Source organism: Augochlora pura, chromosome 5 (assembly GCF_028453695.1).
Source record: "Augochlora pura isolate Apur16 chromosome 5, APUR_v2.2.1, whole genome shotgun sequence".
Lineage (NCBI taxonomy): Eukaryota > Metazoa > Arthropoda > Insecta > Hymenoptera > Halictidae > Augochlora > Augochlora pura.
Window position 1 is genome coordinate 1,933,435 of NC_135776.1, and position 15,376 is coordinate 1,948,810.

Genomic DNA, 15,376 nt, shown 5'->3' on the forward strand with positions numbered 1-15,376 from the left:
TCGGTCGAAAATCATTGTAATTCAAGGTGCAGTAACAAAATTCGTCGATAACAAGCATATCTGGGCAAATTGACTCTTATAAACGATAACACATTTCCAGGGCTTATCTCAGGTTTTCCCCAGATAGCTTAAATATAATTCCTTCCCCAACAACAATTTCTTTGACATCGAGTGCACACCTTGTGCCACTGTTTTCTATCACCAATGCCCGATGCGTAACGAGGTTTCCTAGTGAACGGGTAATTACCCGACGGTTTCTAATAACTATAGAAGTAATTGGAAAACGTTGCTGTAAAAAGGAAACTGCGGTTTCATTTTATTTCCATTATCAGCAACGATGTCCCTGCTATCAAGCATGCCATTCCGCGCCACTACTTGTCTTTTCTTTATCCTAGAACAATGTGCAGCGCGTATTTCTCCGTAAACGAATAATAACCCAACGATTACTAGTTACGATACTGGCTAATTAAAAATATTCGCTGAGTGGAATAGCTTCTCCCGTGTTCCGATAGATTTTCTCCTTTCCTTGTACTTTTGAAAACTATATCTTGAAGTTGGCATTTTCATTTACTGTTTTTTGCTTGATATTCGCTTGACTTTCATTCCATAAAAATTTTCATTCGTCACAAATTACATAATTTGTGGTTAATCCAACCGCTACATGGGAAGAGGCGAAGATAGGTCGCGATGATGAGAAGCAAAAAAAATATACGTTACATGAAATTATATAATTCATCGGTTGGTATTGTCACAGGAACGCCGGATTATGACTATCGTTTACAAATGCTTTTACGAGCGGCCTCGTTTTTGAGTTGGTTCCGACATCCGCAACGACTAATCGGTCACCGTCGTTTACAATTTTCGTAACGACGGATTATAGGAGAGCACGTATTGCGACAATAGCCCGTTAGCACCGGCGCGCCGCCGTTCGACCTCGTTTGTGTAACGATAACACAGATAGACTGTATGAGGTTCTTTGTTTTACGAGCGAGTGTCAGGGGAACCATCGCTTGGGGAAAACCTGTGTTTAAAAGATCTCTGAACGGGGTCCGAAACCATCGATCTATATGGACGGGACCCGGCGCCGATCTTCTTGGTATCGTAATGCGCCAACAAGTAAAGGCCGCCGATGTTACCAGAGATATCCGGATGGAATTTCCGGTGAGCCCGCGTCTGCAGTAGATCAAACAGAGGGGCAGAGAAAGAAAGTAGTACAGTGAAATCTGCTTGGTCGCGTAGAAACTCCTCGATCGTTTGCTTTCCCATCGTGCACCACAGAGATAATCGGTTATATACGTGAACGTAAGTCGGATCACCATAAATCATCTGTCCTCTAAAACTGTCTCAATTTTCAAGGCTGCACTGTAACAGGTGATTTGTTACCTGGGACGCAATCATTATTACAGTTTCCATTATTTCGGATTTGCGACTGGATTCGATGGGTTGACGGTTTGTAAATGGTTTATAGGCAATAGGGTCAATAACGTGTTCTCATGTAGGTAAGAATAGCATCGGTAATTATTTACTGAAAACTTGAATGGAACGGGTTCCGAGGCTTGCCCCTTCGACCCTTTCACCACCCGTCAGATGCGCACGAGTTGCCTATATTTCGGGCCCATGCCACAAGAAAGCTTCTTGGTTGCCGCATCTTTAGTCTCGATGAAAAACATTCCATGCTTTTTCCTCGTTGATTACACTTCCTAGCATTTACCCTGAAACCATTTTATCGGATTTTCTAATTTATAGTTAGTATATTTACTATATTGCCAATTGGATTACCGAACGCTTCCAATGCTAATTGTTTATGACTAAAAATATATTTCCATATATTGTCCTCGGGAACAGTGGCACAATCGGTGATACATTTATCGCAGACTTTAGGACGTTGCGTTTCCGGTGTCAGTGTTTCTTTTCATAAAGCGATTATCTAAAGAATGTCAAGTCGAATAGTGTACGTGTAGTTGTTGGACCTGCCAGACGACGATGGGTTTTCCCACCCCCTACCCTGCTCGTTTCGCAGCACGCGTGAAACGTCGTCGAGGGCGCCACCATAGTGCGCGGCCATAGGCGGAAGGTTATTCCGCTTGTCGTGGCTGGTCGTTGCTTGTCGGTGAAGGGATACGGCTTACAGTCAGTTCCAGTCAGATCGGAGTCAGTTCGTTTCAGACAGCGCGCCGAATATCGTCGTACACGACGACACACGCTGATTATCCACGAAATCACGGTGATTACGAGCACGCAATTCCGCATAGTTCGTCCAATATACTGGATAAATTAACGGGCGTCCACGCGATCGGTAATTTGGGCTTGCATCGAAACACGCGACGAAGGAAAACGGGACGGAAAACGTCCCTGCGAACGAACGAACGAAGTGAATTTGTTGCTCGTACACCCTCGGCACACGGTCTAAAAAAATTGTTGAGTTTCGAGCCACAGTCTAAAGTCTAAAACGAGAATGGGAAGACGACACGAAGAAACGAACACACATAGAAGTGCAGCCACCGCCACAGCTGCGTTCGCGTAACGTCGAACGACGGATCGAACACCGATCACGCTCCCGAGCAGTAAATGTAGCAGATCGCGCGAAAGTCAGTCGAAAGGAATAACAGTGTTTCAACACGAAAGATAGCAATATTTAGTTGACCGCGTCGTGCTACGAAACGACCAAGTACCAAGGTCTAACCTAAATCTAGAATCGAAAGCTCCGATCAATCTCGAAAATGTGGCATCCGTCGTGCGACACACCGATGCAGAGAAATGTTGCAGAATGCAGCGAGGACAAACGCGAAGAGAAAGGAGAAACGGACTCTGGATTCCTGTCTAGCGGAAATCTATTGGTGAGCTCGGAGATCTCTGAGCAGGAGACGGCGGATGCTGCGGCAACTGCACCCGTTGCACCGGAACCAATGAGGGTGGACAGCGGCGTCGATTTCAGGCTCAGCGAGAGCCTGAGCCAGCTGAGCCTCAAACAAGTCACCCTGAACCCTTTAGCCAGCGAAACGGTTCAAGCAGAGCCAACGTTCGAGCTGACACCCGTCACCTCGGAGAAGCTCGAGCAACAAGAAATCGAGGCGTTGCGAATTAACGATTCGCAACGCGAGATCGAGAAACCGATCGAACTAGACTGGCAGCTCTATTACACGCAGGATGACGACGGCGATACGTAAGTACTTCTTGTTTTTCAATCCCTAATTAACTGTCACATGAACGCGTTCCGTCTTACGAACAATGTCGTTGCGAGGTTAGGATTCTATTAGTTTCACTTTAGGTTATTTTAAATGGTGAAATAAGTCGATGATGTTTCGTCGAGGTTTACGATCCGATTGTCACGTGACATTTTGATTTACGACCGTAGTCGTCCAACCTCAGGTGCTTAGGTTTAGGTACTTGAGTGGGTTGCAGAAAGCGAGGTATTTATCACAGCTTCCGTGAAACTGCGATAAAGTTGCCATTGGGACCTTAACAGCTATCGATAGGCCATTCTTGCTGACCTTGTTGAGAGGGTTACGCCTGATGACGATGATAATGTAGACAATAACATTCATTGTTGACACCAGTGAACCGGGAACATTACGGTCGCTCTGTTAAGAATGTATTCAGATTTATTCGATTCGAACCGGTTCTTCGAGATCAGTATAGTTCAGTCGCTATGCTACGTGTAAACAAGATTTGCGTGGAATATGAATACTTGATCCTCGAAACAATCATGACTACGGTGTGTTTACATCGGCGACTTCGTCATCTAGCCTACTATGTTGTTTGCTTTCCAAGTCCACGTGACTCGTGCAGTCATCCGTGAGTATTTATACTTTCTCCAGTATATTTTAGTGGTCGAAACGACGGTAATCCATTTATGTGAGATCTGCGAGGCACTCCTTTGAATTTGGCGGGAAGCTGATTTCCCGTTTCAATTTGAATACTTAGTAGTAATTCATGTTCGCTGCAACTTCCTAATTTAAAAACAAAACTAATTTGTAATATCTCTGTAACAGTAATAAATGATCGCTTCTCGTGCGATCTGCGTCATCGGGATGATTACAATTATCATTGTCGCAATTATCGTGGTGGACACGCAGTTCTGTCGTCATCCTTGAAATCCCAGATCTCTGACTCGTTGTTTATGCAAGAAAAGCGGATCAAAGATGCGATCGATCGAATGAATTGATCCGTCGAGCAGCGCATGCGCTATCGTCGATGAAACCTGTAGCCCGCGAGAGTTCGAAGAGTTGTTTCGACAGGCGAATCGATCGAATGCACGATGATCACAATGCTAGCTATTGAATGGGCGTGATTGTTCGTAGCGCGGAAAAACAATGACTCAGTACACTTACGTTCATCGAACGCGATTTTCCTGGCACCGTGCTAACAAAGATCTTCAGATCCGCGCGACGCCCCTAAAAATTCCTAGAAATCCTCGATTCTCCGTTCTCATCGACTTTCTCGAATCGTGATTAAACGGGACCCGATAATAGTTTACGCGCAACGTATCATTCCGGACAGTAATTACCGTTTTTACGGGCGCGTAAAAAACATGTTGATATCGAGGAGGAGCTATCGCGTCATCCTGCGCATACGAATCACGATTACGCGTGTTCCATCGGCGAGCGCGTTGACCGATCGCGATCTTTAACCAGCTAAGTGGACGATTTTTCCACGAGCGTGTATGCTGTGACGCTATAGCTCCCGACGATATCGATGAGGCTAAGCGTGTCTATTAATGCCGACATTAGGGGGTGTCGAGGCAGTGGTCATCTCCGTTCAGATACGGGTCAACGATAAAGAAAAATCGGCAACCTTTCTCCCAGTCACAGATCGTCGAAAGCATTCGGGATATATTACCGCACCACGTCGACCTTTGTCCACGCGGTGAACGATACTCAAAAAGTCGCGCAACCTCCAATAAACGTATCAATAGCTAAGTGGATCCCTACAGTTTCGTAAACGCAATTTCTAATTGCCGGCACAAGAGTGTCTTTATTGCCTGTTGCGTCGTAATCCGCAGAAAAGGGAACGTCATAAATTAGTCGTAGTATTTCAGGTGTGGGGACACGACTACCTGTGTATCGGCTCTCGGGGCGGTTCGGAGCGGTTTAAAGTGGCGCGACGCGACCTGGTGGAAGGAACGATGAATGGGGCGAGTTGTCCCAGGATTTACTACCAACGATTTCTCTCTGTTTTTCAGGCAGCTGCACATTGCGATCGTGCAGGGCTTTCTGGAGGCTGCGTTCAGCCTTATAAGAATGGCACCGCACTGCTGTCTATTGGACATACTGAACGACGACGGTCAGTCCCCGTTGCACCTGGCCGTGTTGACGAGGCAGCCGAGGGTAGTGCGACGTCTAATCTTGGCTGGTGCTAATCCCGCGCTGAGAAACTTTCGCGGAAACACGGCCCTACACCTGGCCTGCGCGACCGGCGATTTGGCCTCGGCCATGGCCCTCACAGATTCTTTGACGCCCTTAGAGAGGAACTACCTTCTACCCGGTGGAAGAGTGCCGGCGTTACCGCAGAATCTTGAGCAACGGAACTATGACGGTGAGTCGCGTTCTTTTTCCTCAACTTCTTCGACCTATGGCCTCGATCCTAATGCATCTAATGTCGTAATTAGAGCCATCGAAGTTGTTGCAATTACTCATTCCCGTATCAGACGTTTGTCTTATAAAAGAACGTTTGTCGCATTTAGAACTCGAGCTCGGTAGCTTACGAGCCGTGAAAATCGTCCATTGCTCCGGAACGCAACGTTGATAAAGAAAGTCGGTACTTCGAGTTATCATGTCGCAGCAGTATATTGCAGTATATTGTAATGTCGATCGGTCAACGGATCGACGAAAAAGATGACGCAACGTCCATCCTTGCGTAACGATCCCAGGAACATAAATCTTCTTGAAAGCGCACGAATTTTTCTCTCCTTTGTCCGACGATTCCGCGTCATTGTTAATAACGGGCGTGTACAGCGTACCAAAGGACAATTCCAGTTTCTAGGAAACTAACAATAGCCGTACCATTTTCTCCCGTGTGTCCTCGTTTCCATTGTCGCTCGCAAATCGTATTCGTCGCGGCTATACGGAGGAATTGAAAAAAGCGTGACACTCCGTGGTGGCTGTCGCGAAAGAAATTATGGAAGACCTCCTCGACTTTTGACCTCGTGTATATCGAAGAGAACGAGATATCGTTCGATTCGGTCGCGAGTCTCTGGTTAACGAGGAAGTCAAGCGACCGTGACAGAGAATCCTCGGAAAATCCTAACAGCTTTTACCGCATGAAGCAACAGTCGGTTCGACGCTGGCCGCGCGTTCGAGGAGGCATAACAATCCTGTGACCACGATTACGCGCGGGTTTCCCGTGATTTCATCGTGGATCGAGACCGTGATCCACGACACAGTCGCGCGCACGCTCGGAAATCCCATTAAAACAGATCGCAAACAGCTGTAGGACGATTCGCCGTAATCGGCTGTAGCTGTTGCTCGGTTCCATTGTCTCTCCGATAAACTATCGAGCTGTTCCTGGATAGGAATTCGTTACCGATTGCGAAGTAATTTAGGTCATCTCGTTGGATCTCCCCGGAAAGTGGTCAATTCTTCCTCCGTATTGGAATCGCTATATATTGTTGTGGTTGGCAATAGCGAACGATTTTTCGATCCGCCGAAAATAGTTTACCAATACAAACGTATGCGTCACCTACTATAGCAACAGCAATAGTAATATAGCAGCGGCCGATTTTTCTATCCTATTGCATCCTCGCCGAGGAATCCAATTTTTCCTCGTCCCCTGCGATTGCAACGTTTAGAGGAAGCTCGGAGCATCGATTCGAGGAACCGTTTACTCAGAAGACTTTCCCGTCTTTTTCGGCTCGCGATTGTTCGATCCCCTTTTGTTTCGCCTCGGCTCCTTCGACCGCCTTCAGCCGAGCTTTTGATCACAGACGCGAAAAGAAAGAAGCTCGAAACGACCACCGTTCGTTATCCAAGTTCCGGAATTCCCGTATAACGTCATTCTCCGACGCAGTCCATCCCGGAGCGAATGCACGACCAGGAGGCTGCTGGCGTAACGTCTGTTTTTGGACCATGACGAAACATTAGGCACTCTGCGGTTCGTTCAACTAATTTTTTTAGACTGACAGCCTAACTTACGGTCGGCATTAGCTTGAACAATCGACGCCCAGTATGTACTTCTGCTCTACGGTTGTAGTTCACCGCGGTGAGAAGTCGATCGAAACTTATCGCGCGGAGTAGCGTGTTCACAAAGTTCGCGTAACTCGTACGTAGATACCCGTGACGTACCGAGCCTAATCGATCGGTCACAGGTGAGCGTAAACGTCGTCGTTTCACCTCGTCGGTGAATGGGGGGTAGAGAGATCGATGCGTCTCTCGGGGGAGGCGTTCTAATTCAGGGCCGCGGTTTTCCCAGATTCCGGGGCGGATTTCACGATCGATTCGCAAGGGTGTGTACTTGAAATGTCGAACGCTGGTCGAAGGGTAAAACCGGTTCTTCTGTGCGTCTAGGGCGCGCGGAGAGAGAGAGAGAGAGAGAGAGGGTTCCTAGGAATTCGGGCGGGTCGTCTGTGCATTCGTGCGTGCCCGCCGTGCGTGCGGGCCATGTTACATCACCCGTGTGAGACGGCAGGCAGATGTTTGTGATATTTAAAAATATCTACGGTACTATTTGCGTGTGTCACGGTATTCTCGGCTCTCGATTCAACTCGGGAAACCCCACAGCGGCGTGGGACTCGGTGGGTTCGACCCGCTTTCACCCCCACGAGCCGCCGCTACCAGCAGCCCGCGACACCGCCGCGGCGTCCGACCTTCTTCTTTCCTGCTTTCGAATTCCGAATTTCATTACACGCGATGTCGTTCAACGCCCGTCAAATTTCAATTGCAGATTCGCGATATAAAGCGGCGGGAAATTCCGCGCGAAATGTTAATCGGGGAAGTCGGGACTCTGGTATCTGGCGCGTGTAAACGACGAGCTTCGACGGATCGGCACGGTAAACGGCGCGTAAATGTTTCAGGTTGGCGTGATCGATCGTCGTTGAAACGATCGGCAATTAAAAGCCCGACGATGGCACGCGCGAGCGTGTTCGCCGGCGACGATGGTGGTAACGAAGGTTTAATTTTAGGCAGGTCGCTTTGATCGGTACGAACCGAGTTTGGACCGTGGGACGACAGCCAAACCTCCGAAGACAATGATTCACCGCGGCTTCCTAGTTCTATCTATATCGTCGCGAAGCATGTGACTCGGTCGCATCATTCTAAAGTACGCGACGATCCCCCCTGGTTAGGCTCGGGTCGATTAACAAATAGAAATCGCGTCTAAATGCGCCTCGAGCGCGCCACAATGCGACCGCCGGCCTGCTAATTCCGACGGGGCGCCCCGTTGGCAACCGGTCGAGAATGCTCCGAGCTTGATCTCGTCGTGGATCTTCTTCTCTAGAGCGATCTAGAAATGAACGTCGAATCGAGGATCTCGAGTCTGGAGTGCTCCAGAGAGAAACCGTGTATCCACGCGAGAAACATTGCACCGTTAGAACCTGACCTCGGGGCATCTGTGGTCCAGGGAGAAATAATGGTTTTTCTGTCATCATAAAACATTATAACTAGTTTGTTTGGATCACACCTCCGCGTAGAAGACTCTGCAGCAATTTTTATATGACCGTTCACGTGTTCTGATTGCAGGCGAGATGTGTCTGCACATAGCAGCCGCCTCGGGTCATGTTGAGCTGGTACGGCTTCTGCTTCGTTTCGGAGCGGATCTGGAAGCCAAGGAAGCGTTGGCAGGGAAGACAGCGCTTCACCTTGCCGTGGAACGCGGCTGTCGACCAGTGGTCGCGTTTCTGCTGAAAGAGTGCAGGCCCTGCTTGGACTCTCAGACGTACGCTGGCATCACAGCCTATCAGATCGCCTTGTGCCTGGACTCGCAGATCGCCAGCGAGCTGGTGAGAGAGGGCGCGACGCCGGAACCACTGCCAGAGTCGGATTCGGACAGCAGCGACGACGAGGACGCAATCGTCACTGCTAATTACATGCCAGCGATCGCTAGACTCAGGCAGAACGTGGTCGGAGTCAAGGTGTAGGATTCGATCGATTGCCAACGAAATTTATTTCCAATCCTGTTGCCGGTCGATCGCGACTGGTCCAGGATCGTCCCGAGACCGGAGGATTTAGGGTATCCGGGGGGGATCAGAGTACAAGTATTATAGGCGGGCGGTGCCGATGCGACGATAATTCGGGGAATGATGGATGGTCGGCGACCGCTGTAAACCGGGAATTTTTCTCGTGACAATGTGAACAGGTGTCTCTGTGAGGAACGAGCATTTCGAGGGACGAATACGAAAGGGAGAACAATGCGGAAAGGAATCGGTTAGAAATTTGCGCTTAAGGAGACCCAAGGATCTCGATTGTGTAAATATGAGGATCGATGTTTGGGTTGCAAGAGTGAGAGAGAGAATGGGAGAGAGTAAATGGCGTCGAAGCGAAATAGCTATATAGTATATGTATATTGTATTCGAACGTTTGTGTTTAAGCTGTACATACGTATACATATTTATGCTAGGAAGAGACCGAGGTAACACTTAACGGGTAGAGATATTTATCGGGGGGAAGACTGTCGTGTATGTCTTGCTCTCTTGACCATGCCCTGTTGTACATAGTCCTTTCTTCTGTTAGTCGAAACTTCTAAAAAAAAATTGTGGAACGTGCTCTCTCTTGGTGTCAACGAACATTGCAAATAATATCCGAACGTCGTTACCTAACGTGTCCACGATGATTTCTTTCATTTAATAATAAAAGTCCTTCGAAGAAAATTGAACTGTTACGAAATATCTCTATATTGTTGCAAACGCGTGACGAATGGGGTTAGCAGGGGCAACGGAATCATTTATAGCGTATGAAAATGTGTGAAATACGACGAGAGAATACGAGATTCGCGTATATCTAACACACACTGTTCTTAATTTCATATCTGATCACTAATTAATCACGTCGCCGAGTATCATTATCTCTATTCTCTCCGTATTTCGGTACCGAGTTATCGCTCGCCGGTATTCCCCATAAAATTAAGCTTAATCTACTAGAAAGAAATTATTAATTCAGACGAAAGAGTCCCTCCGAAATTTCGAGTAAGCTAAAAATGAGGACTGTGCAATCCCGGCTGAGTAATTTTGGGATTGTCCAATGACGCCGCGTCTTTTTGAATAATAATCTGTAATGGCGTGAACAGAATTCTCTGACGTGATTCATGTGTAAAAGTGTCTATGTAGTTGATCCTGTCATCCGGTTAAGAGTAAATCGCAGATATCGGGAGTTATGAGGAAAAGTCTCGCGCGAGAGGCTTAAGGGGGGAAAATCGTCTAATTTAGCCGCAGACCGGCATAAAAATGTAGAGCAAGGACCGTGGTTGGTTATTTCGAGTTCATCGCCGGTGTGTAACGGTCTAAGCATTCCAAGAAGCTCGCGGTCTTATTCCTTTTTGGGGGAGTTTGGTCTGCGGCGCGCACAGGTTCCGGGATATATTTGGATCCTCGAGAAGATGGGATGTACAGCGACGTCCAAAACTTATCTGTCGACAATCCAAGCACACCTCGTCCATCTTTCTACCCCTGACCAATACGATACTTTTCCCCTAATAATTAATTAATATACTTAGCAGAGCTGGAACTTTTTATAATTTCAAGGCAGTCATATGTATGCTAGATTCTTTTTCTCTTTTTTTTCTTCACTCTGATGTTCTTATTGCTCGTATAGTGGCATATGTTTATGGTTTGTAGGATGTGAAAAGGAGTCCACGGATTAAAATTCATCAATAAAAGATGGGGAAGGTAGATTATAGTCGAGTACTTTGCTCCCAAACGAGACAACATAGGTGATGCTGTTCTTAACAAATTCTTTTAGATGCAATGTGCATTATGAAAACTCTCATCAAGATGCACCGGAAAGAAATAATATAGTATTGTGGTTTACGCGTAGACGGCAAATATGCCCCTCGAGAGAGAAAAAACCAGATTTCAATGATAATACCACGGTTATCGAACTGCCTCGTGGATGGAGAAAAATATGCATCGACGAGGACTGTGGGGAATTCCCAGTCACTCCAGTTTGTCGATGGAAATACCAAGTTCCGTGGTGATGGCGACGAAAGCGTTGCCAGATCGAGCAACCTTGGCCAGCGAGCTGCGACGTTTCTCAGCCGCCAAAAAGTCATTCATACTCGCGGTACGCCCACGCACACGAGCTATTATCGACTTTATTTTTTTCTCGTCGCTCGCCCTCCCTAGCGGGTTCCACCTTTGCGACCCGTAAAACCGCGTATTTTTAGTTTATATGCTTGTAAAACACGGCATTCCGAAGCGTATTTTCGTCTATGGAAAAATTTAACGGGGGGCTGGCTTGTACAACGCGTCAGTATCTTCGATCATTTTTAAAATCCGGCATAAAACTTTTCCGGGTGATTATCTAACTTTTTACGTGTCACACGAGGCTCTCTTTTAACAAATTCCATAACTGTCAATTTTTATTAATTGATAGTTCAAAGCTATAAGCGTAACTTAATTTAACTAAAAAAATCAAGAATTATCGAATGATATTGCTTGGTGAAACAACGTCAACGAGATAATTTATCGTTCTGTTCATGAATTTAAAATTCTGTGTCTGTTGAATGAAACGCTTGGTTTACCATTAGAGCAGAGCCGCGGTGATAACGTAGGAATTATATAAAACATATGCGACCTGCAATTATGCAAATATATATGGTCTATGTGAGGAAAGAAGTCGCGTAGAATGTACAGTGTCCGTCAAAAGTTTATGAACATTTTTCAATTTCTAACTAACAGTAACAGTTACTTGTACACTCCATGCTACTACACTTTATTAGGAAACATACTGTGCCAATCATTAATTATACTTTTAAGCAAAGTACAATTTCAGCTTTTAGAATTAATTAAAAATTTAAAATCAATAACCGGGAATTACAGTTTCATTAGGACTAATTCTTTTTTAGCACGCATATCGATTGATCAAATTCAAAATTTGATTTATATAATGCACATCTTTACTTTTGAGAAATAGTGTACATACATTCGTACACGTTTAATTATGTATGTAATCTTAACTCAAGTATTTTGATACAAAGTCCGATAGATGGCGTTTCGGACCGATCGATCCATTTTCTCGGACATTCTGCGTAGGACGTAATTACAAAACGTCAAATATAAATTACGATTATTACGCGCAGTTCAGGGATAAGATGCGATAATGCGAAACAAATGTTTTCAAGATTGGAACACTATTGCGATCGTCTCAATTGATTTTAAATGTTTACCATTCTGTAGATAAAGTAGGGTGCATTTGTTCGAAAGTGCTAGAAAAACATCGAACATAATCAGGGGGGAACACGCGTACAGTCGCGAATAACTAGTTACGGTTGGATCAAGGAGCGGCGCTAGTTGTCCATTTCTGGAGCTTTCTGAAAATCTGCGCCGGTTCGAGGTTGAACCTGAATATTCACACGAGTCATTGCCGTTACCAGTAGAAAACCATAAGTCTCGGAAATTAAAACGAAAACGTTACGATTTCACGGTGGAGCGTTATGGCTGAGGTAAACATTTCGACAAATTAATTGGTTGCAAATTCTATACGTTGAATTTACGAAAACGTTGTTTGTTCCGAAAATCCGTTGATGGCACACACGTTTGTCTTGAAAGAATTGTTGTGCTATCCTCGCTTCTTGCAGAACGATCATTCCTGAATGTTCGATCACTGCCGAGTCACCGGGTTTTAATTAAAATTTACCGCAAGTTAGAAATTACTCCGAAACGTCCTGGTTAGTCGGCCAAGTCTTTAATTTTTCTTCAGTTCGCCACAAATATCTCGTAAACGTGTATTAATGTTGACCGATTTTCGTGAGAGATAGCATGGTCGCGGTCTGGATTCGTGTGACTGAATTTTTGGACACGATTTACAGGTTAATGAGTTAAAATTGAAAGGGAATTCTGCTTTGCAAGACGGAAATCTTCAGGAAGCTATTCAATACTACACAGACGCGATTGCTTTAGACGAAGACAATCATGTGTTGTATAGTAACAGATCTGTTGCCTATGCAAAAACAGGCCAGTACGAACAGGCTCTGGAGGATGCGGAGAAAACTGTGACCTTGAAACCTGATTGGGCCAGAGGTTATCACCGTAAGGGCAGTGCTCTTGCTTACTTGGGTAGGTACGACGAATCTATCGAAGCATACGACACTAGCCTAGAGTTGGACCCAAACAACGAACCGCTCAAGACTGCACTGCAGGAGATAAAGGCTCGAAAACTAGCTTCAGATAAAAAGCCCGTAGGCTTTCTTACAAAACTGTTAAATGATCCTTCGACTACACAATTGTTGACCAATCCAGAATTCATAGAAGATTTGCAAGTATTGATAGATGGGCCGCTTCAAAAGAAGCAGTTAGGTAATGAGGCTTATAAGAAGAAAAACTTTGAAGAAGCTCTCAAACATTACTATAAAGCTATAGAATTTGATCCTGGAGAAATCACTTACCAATTGAACGTAGCGGCGGTATATTTCGAACAAAAGGAGTACGAGAAATGTATTGCACAATGCGAGAAAGCCATTGAAGTAGGGAGATGGAATAGAGCTGATTTTAAGTTAATAGCGAAAGCATTAAGTAGAATCGGCCATGCTTACAAGAAGATGGGAAACTGGAAACAGGCTAAGGTGTATTACGAGAAATCTATGTCTGAGCATAGAACTCCAGAGATCAGAACTCTTCTCTCGGACATTGATAAAATTATTAAGGAAGAGGAGAGGAAAGCGTTCATTGATCCGGTTAAAGCGGAGGAGGAGAAGGAACTTGGAAACCAGAGGTTCAAGGTTGGCGACTACCCCACAGCAATAAAACATTATACAGAAGCTATCAAGAGAAATCCTGACGACGCGAAATTGTATAGCAATAGAGCAGCTTGTTACACTAAATTAGCAGCATTTGATCTCGGATTAAAAGATTGCGAGAAATGTAATGAAATTGAGCCAAAGTTCATTAAGGGTTGGATTAGAAAAGGGAAGATTTTGCAAGGGATGCAGCAACAAAGGAAAGCCCTCACAGCCTATCAAAAAGCATTGGATTTGGATCCCTCGAACAGCGAAGCATTGGAGGGATACCGATCCTGTGCAGTCTCTGTTAGCTCCAATCCCGAGGAAGTTAGAAAAAGAGCAATGGCGGATCCGGAAATTCAAAGTATATTGCGTGATCCTGCCATGCGACTTATTTTAGAGCAGATGCAAAGCGATCCCAGGGCTCTACAAGAGTAAGTTTTATATTACATTGGTTTTGGTACATTGGTCATGATGCAAGTATCAATTTTATCTTTATTAACATGTAATTGTTCTCCTTTCCAGCCACTTGAAGAATCCCGATATAGCAGCAAAGTTACAAAAACTGTTGGAGTCGGGTCTTATCGCTATTAATTGAGAACGAAAACTTTAAATTGTGCATTGCGCTGAGATTTTTATTGTCACCAAGTTCCTTTGATATTAAGGAAACCGTGCCGTTCATTATCTTTTTATTCTGTATTAGAAATACGTTATTCAAACGTGCAGGCCGCTTAAACGATGTATTCATTGTACCTAGTTTTTACTTTATGAGCGCTACACCTTTGATTTAAAATAATAAAGATATTGTAATTGATGTTGTAATAATAAAACAAGGAATATCAATAGCGATAACTAAGACATAACTATAGGATATACTTCTGTGATTTATTTAATATTGGATACAATATAAAACTGCCTTTAAAAGTAACTATTGGCGCTTCTTCGATCATATAGCTTTTCAACATTAAAATCTTTCGGTTTCTTTGGTTTCAACTTGCTTCAACCTGTATGAAATGTATCTGCGCCATTATGAACAAATAAATCACACGTTACTCAACTGGTAAATTGCGCCAATTTCTGGCATGTTCCTACGTTTGTACTGAATTTTGTAGCAAATTGTTATTAGTAAAAATAAATGGACAAAAATCTGCAATCTGTTAGTCACAGGAACTTAAAAAATGTAGGCAACATAGGTACCAAGTTATCCGCATACATGTTGCCAACATTTCAATTATCGGTACAAGTGCCAGTGAATTGCTGGAGCAACAGTGCAATTTCTCAAGGTGGCAGAAATTATTCATAAATATCACATCATTCGGGCCAAGCGTAATCCACGATCGAGGTAAAATTTTAGAAAAGCATTTTCTTGATTCAACTCCCATGTATGCCTTGTTGCACACAGATATATACAGATTTACGGTCTGATTGCAGCGCAATCTATCGTGAAACTAACTGAGCATGTGCGAATGACAGAGGCTCGCGTGCTGAGTGGTGCACAGTGCATCTACGGGTC

General features: G+C 44.9%; 2 protein-coding genes across 2 annotated transcripts; both read left to right on the plus strand.

The window, feature by feature from the left end:
• The first annotated feature begins 1,906 nt into the window (after positions 1-1,906).
• Positions 1,907-11,887, plus strand: Cact (NF-kappa-B inhibitor cactus). Its single transcript, XM_078180924.1, has 3 exons — positions 1,907-3,163; positions 5,183-5,535; positions 8,673-11,887. The coding sequence occupies exons 1-3, from the start codon at positions 2,721-2,723 to the stop codon at positions 9,068-9,070; spliced, it is 1,194 nt and encodes a 397-aa protein (XP_078037050.1). The 5' UTR covers positions 1,907-2,720; the 3' UTR covers positions 9,071-11,887.
• Positions 11,888-12,402: 515 nt separating this feature from the next.
• Stip1 (Stress-induced phosphoprotein 1) lies at positions 12,403-14,928 on the plus strand. Its single transcript, XM_078180923.1, has 3 exons — positions 12,403-12,588; positions 12,955-14,297; positions 14,389-14,928. The coding sequence occupies exons 1-3, from the start codon at positions 12,580-12,582 to the stop codon at positions 14,459-14,461; spliced, it is 1,425 nt and encodes a 474-aa protein (XP_078037049.1). The 5' UTR covers positions 12,403-12,579; the 3' UTR covers positions 14,462-14,928.
• The last annotated feature ends 448 nt before the right edge of the window (positions 14,929-15,376 follow it).

Bases quoted from the DNA above. Each gene is read 5' to 3' on its own strand.
- Stip1 (XM_078180923.1), top strand. The intron at 14,298-14,388 runs GTAAGTTTTATA...TCTCCTTTCCAG, and splicing joins GATCCCAGGGCTCTACAAGA to CCACTTGAAGAATCCCGATA.
- Cact (XM_078180924.1), top strand. From the start codon at position 2,721: ATGTGGCATCCGTCGTGCGACACACCGATGCAGAGAAATGTTGCAGAA. The intron at 3,164-5,182 runs GTAAGTACTTCT...TCTGTTTTTCAG, and splicing joins CAGGATGACGACGGCGATAC to GCAGCTGCACATTGCGATCG. The intron at 5,536-8,672 runs GTGAGTCGCGTT...TTCTGATTGCAG, and splicing joins TGAGCAACGGAACTATGACG to GCGAGATGTGTCTGCACATA.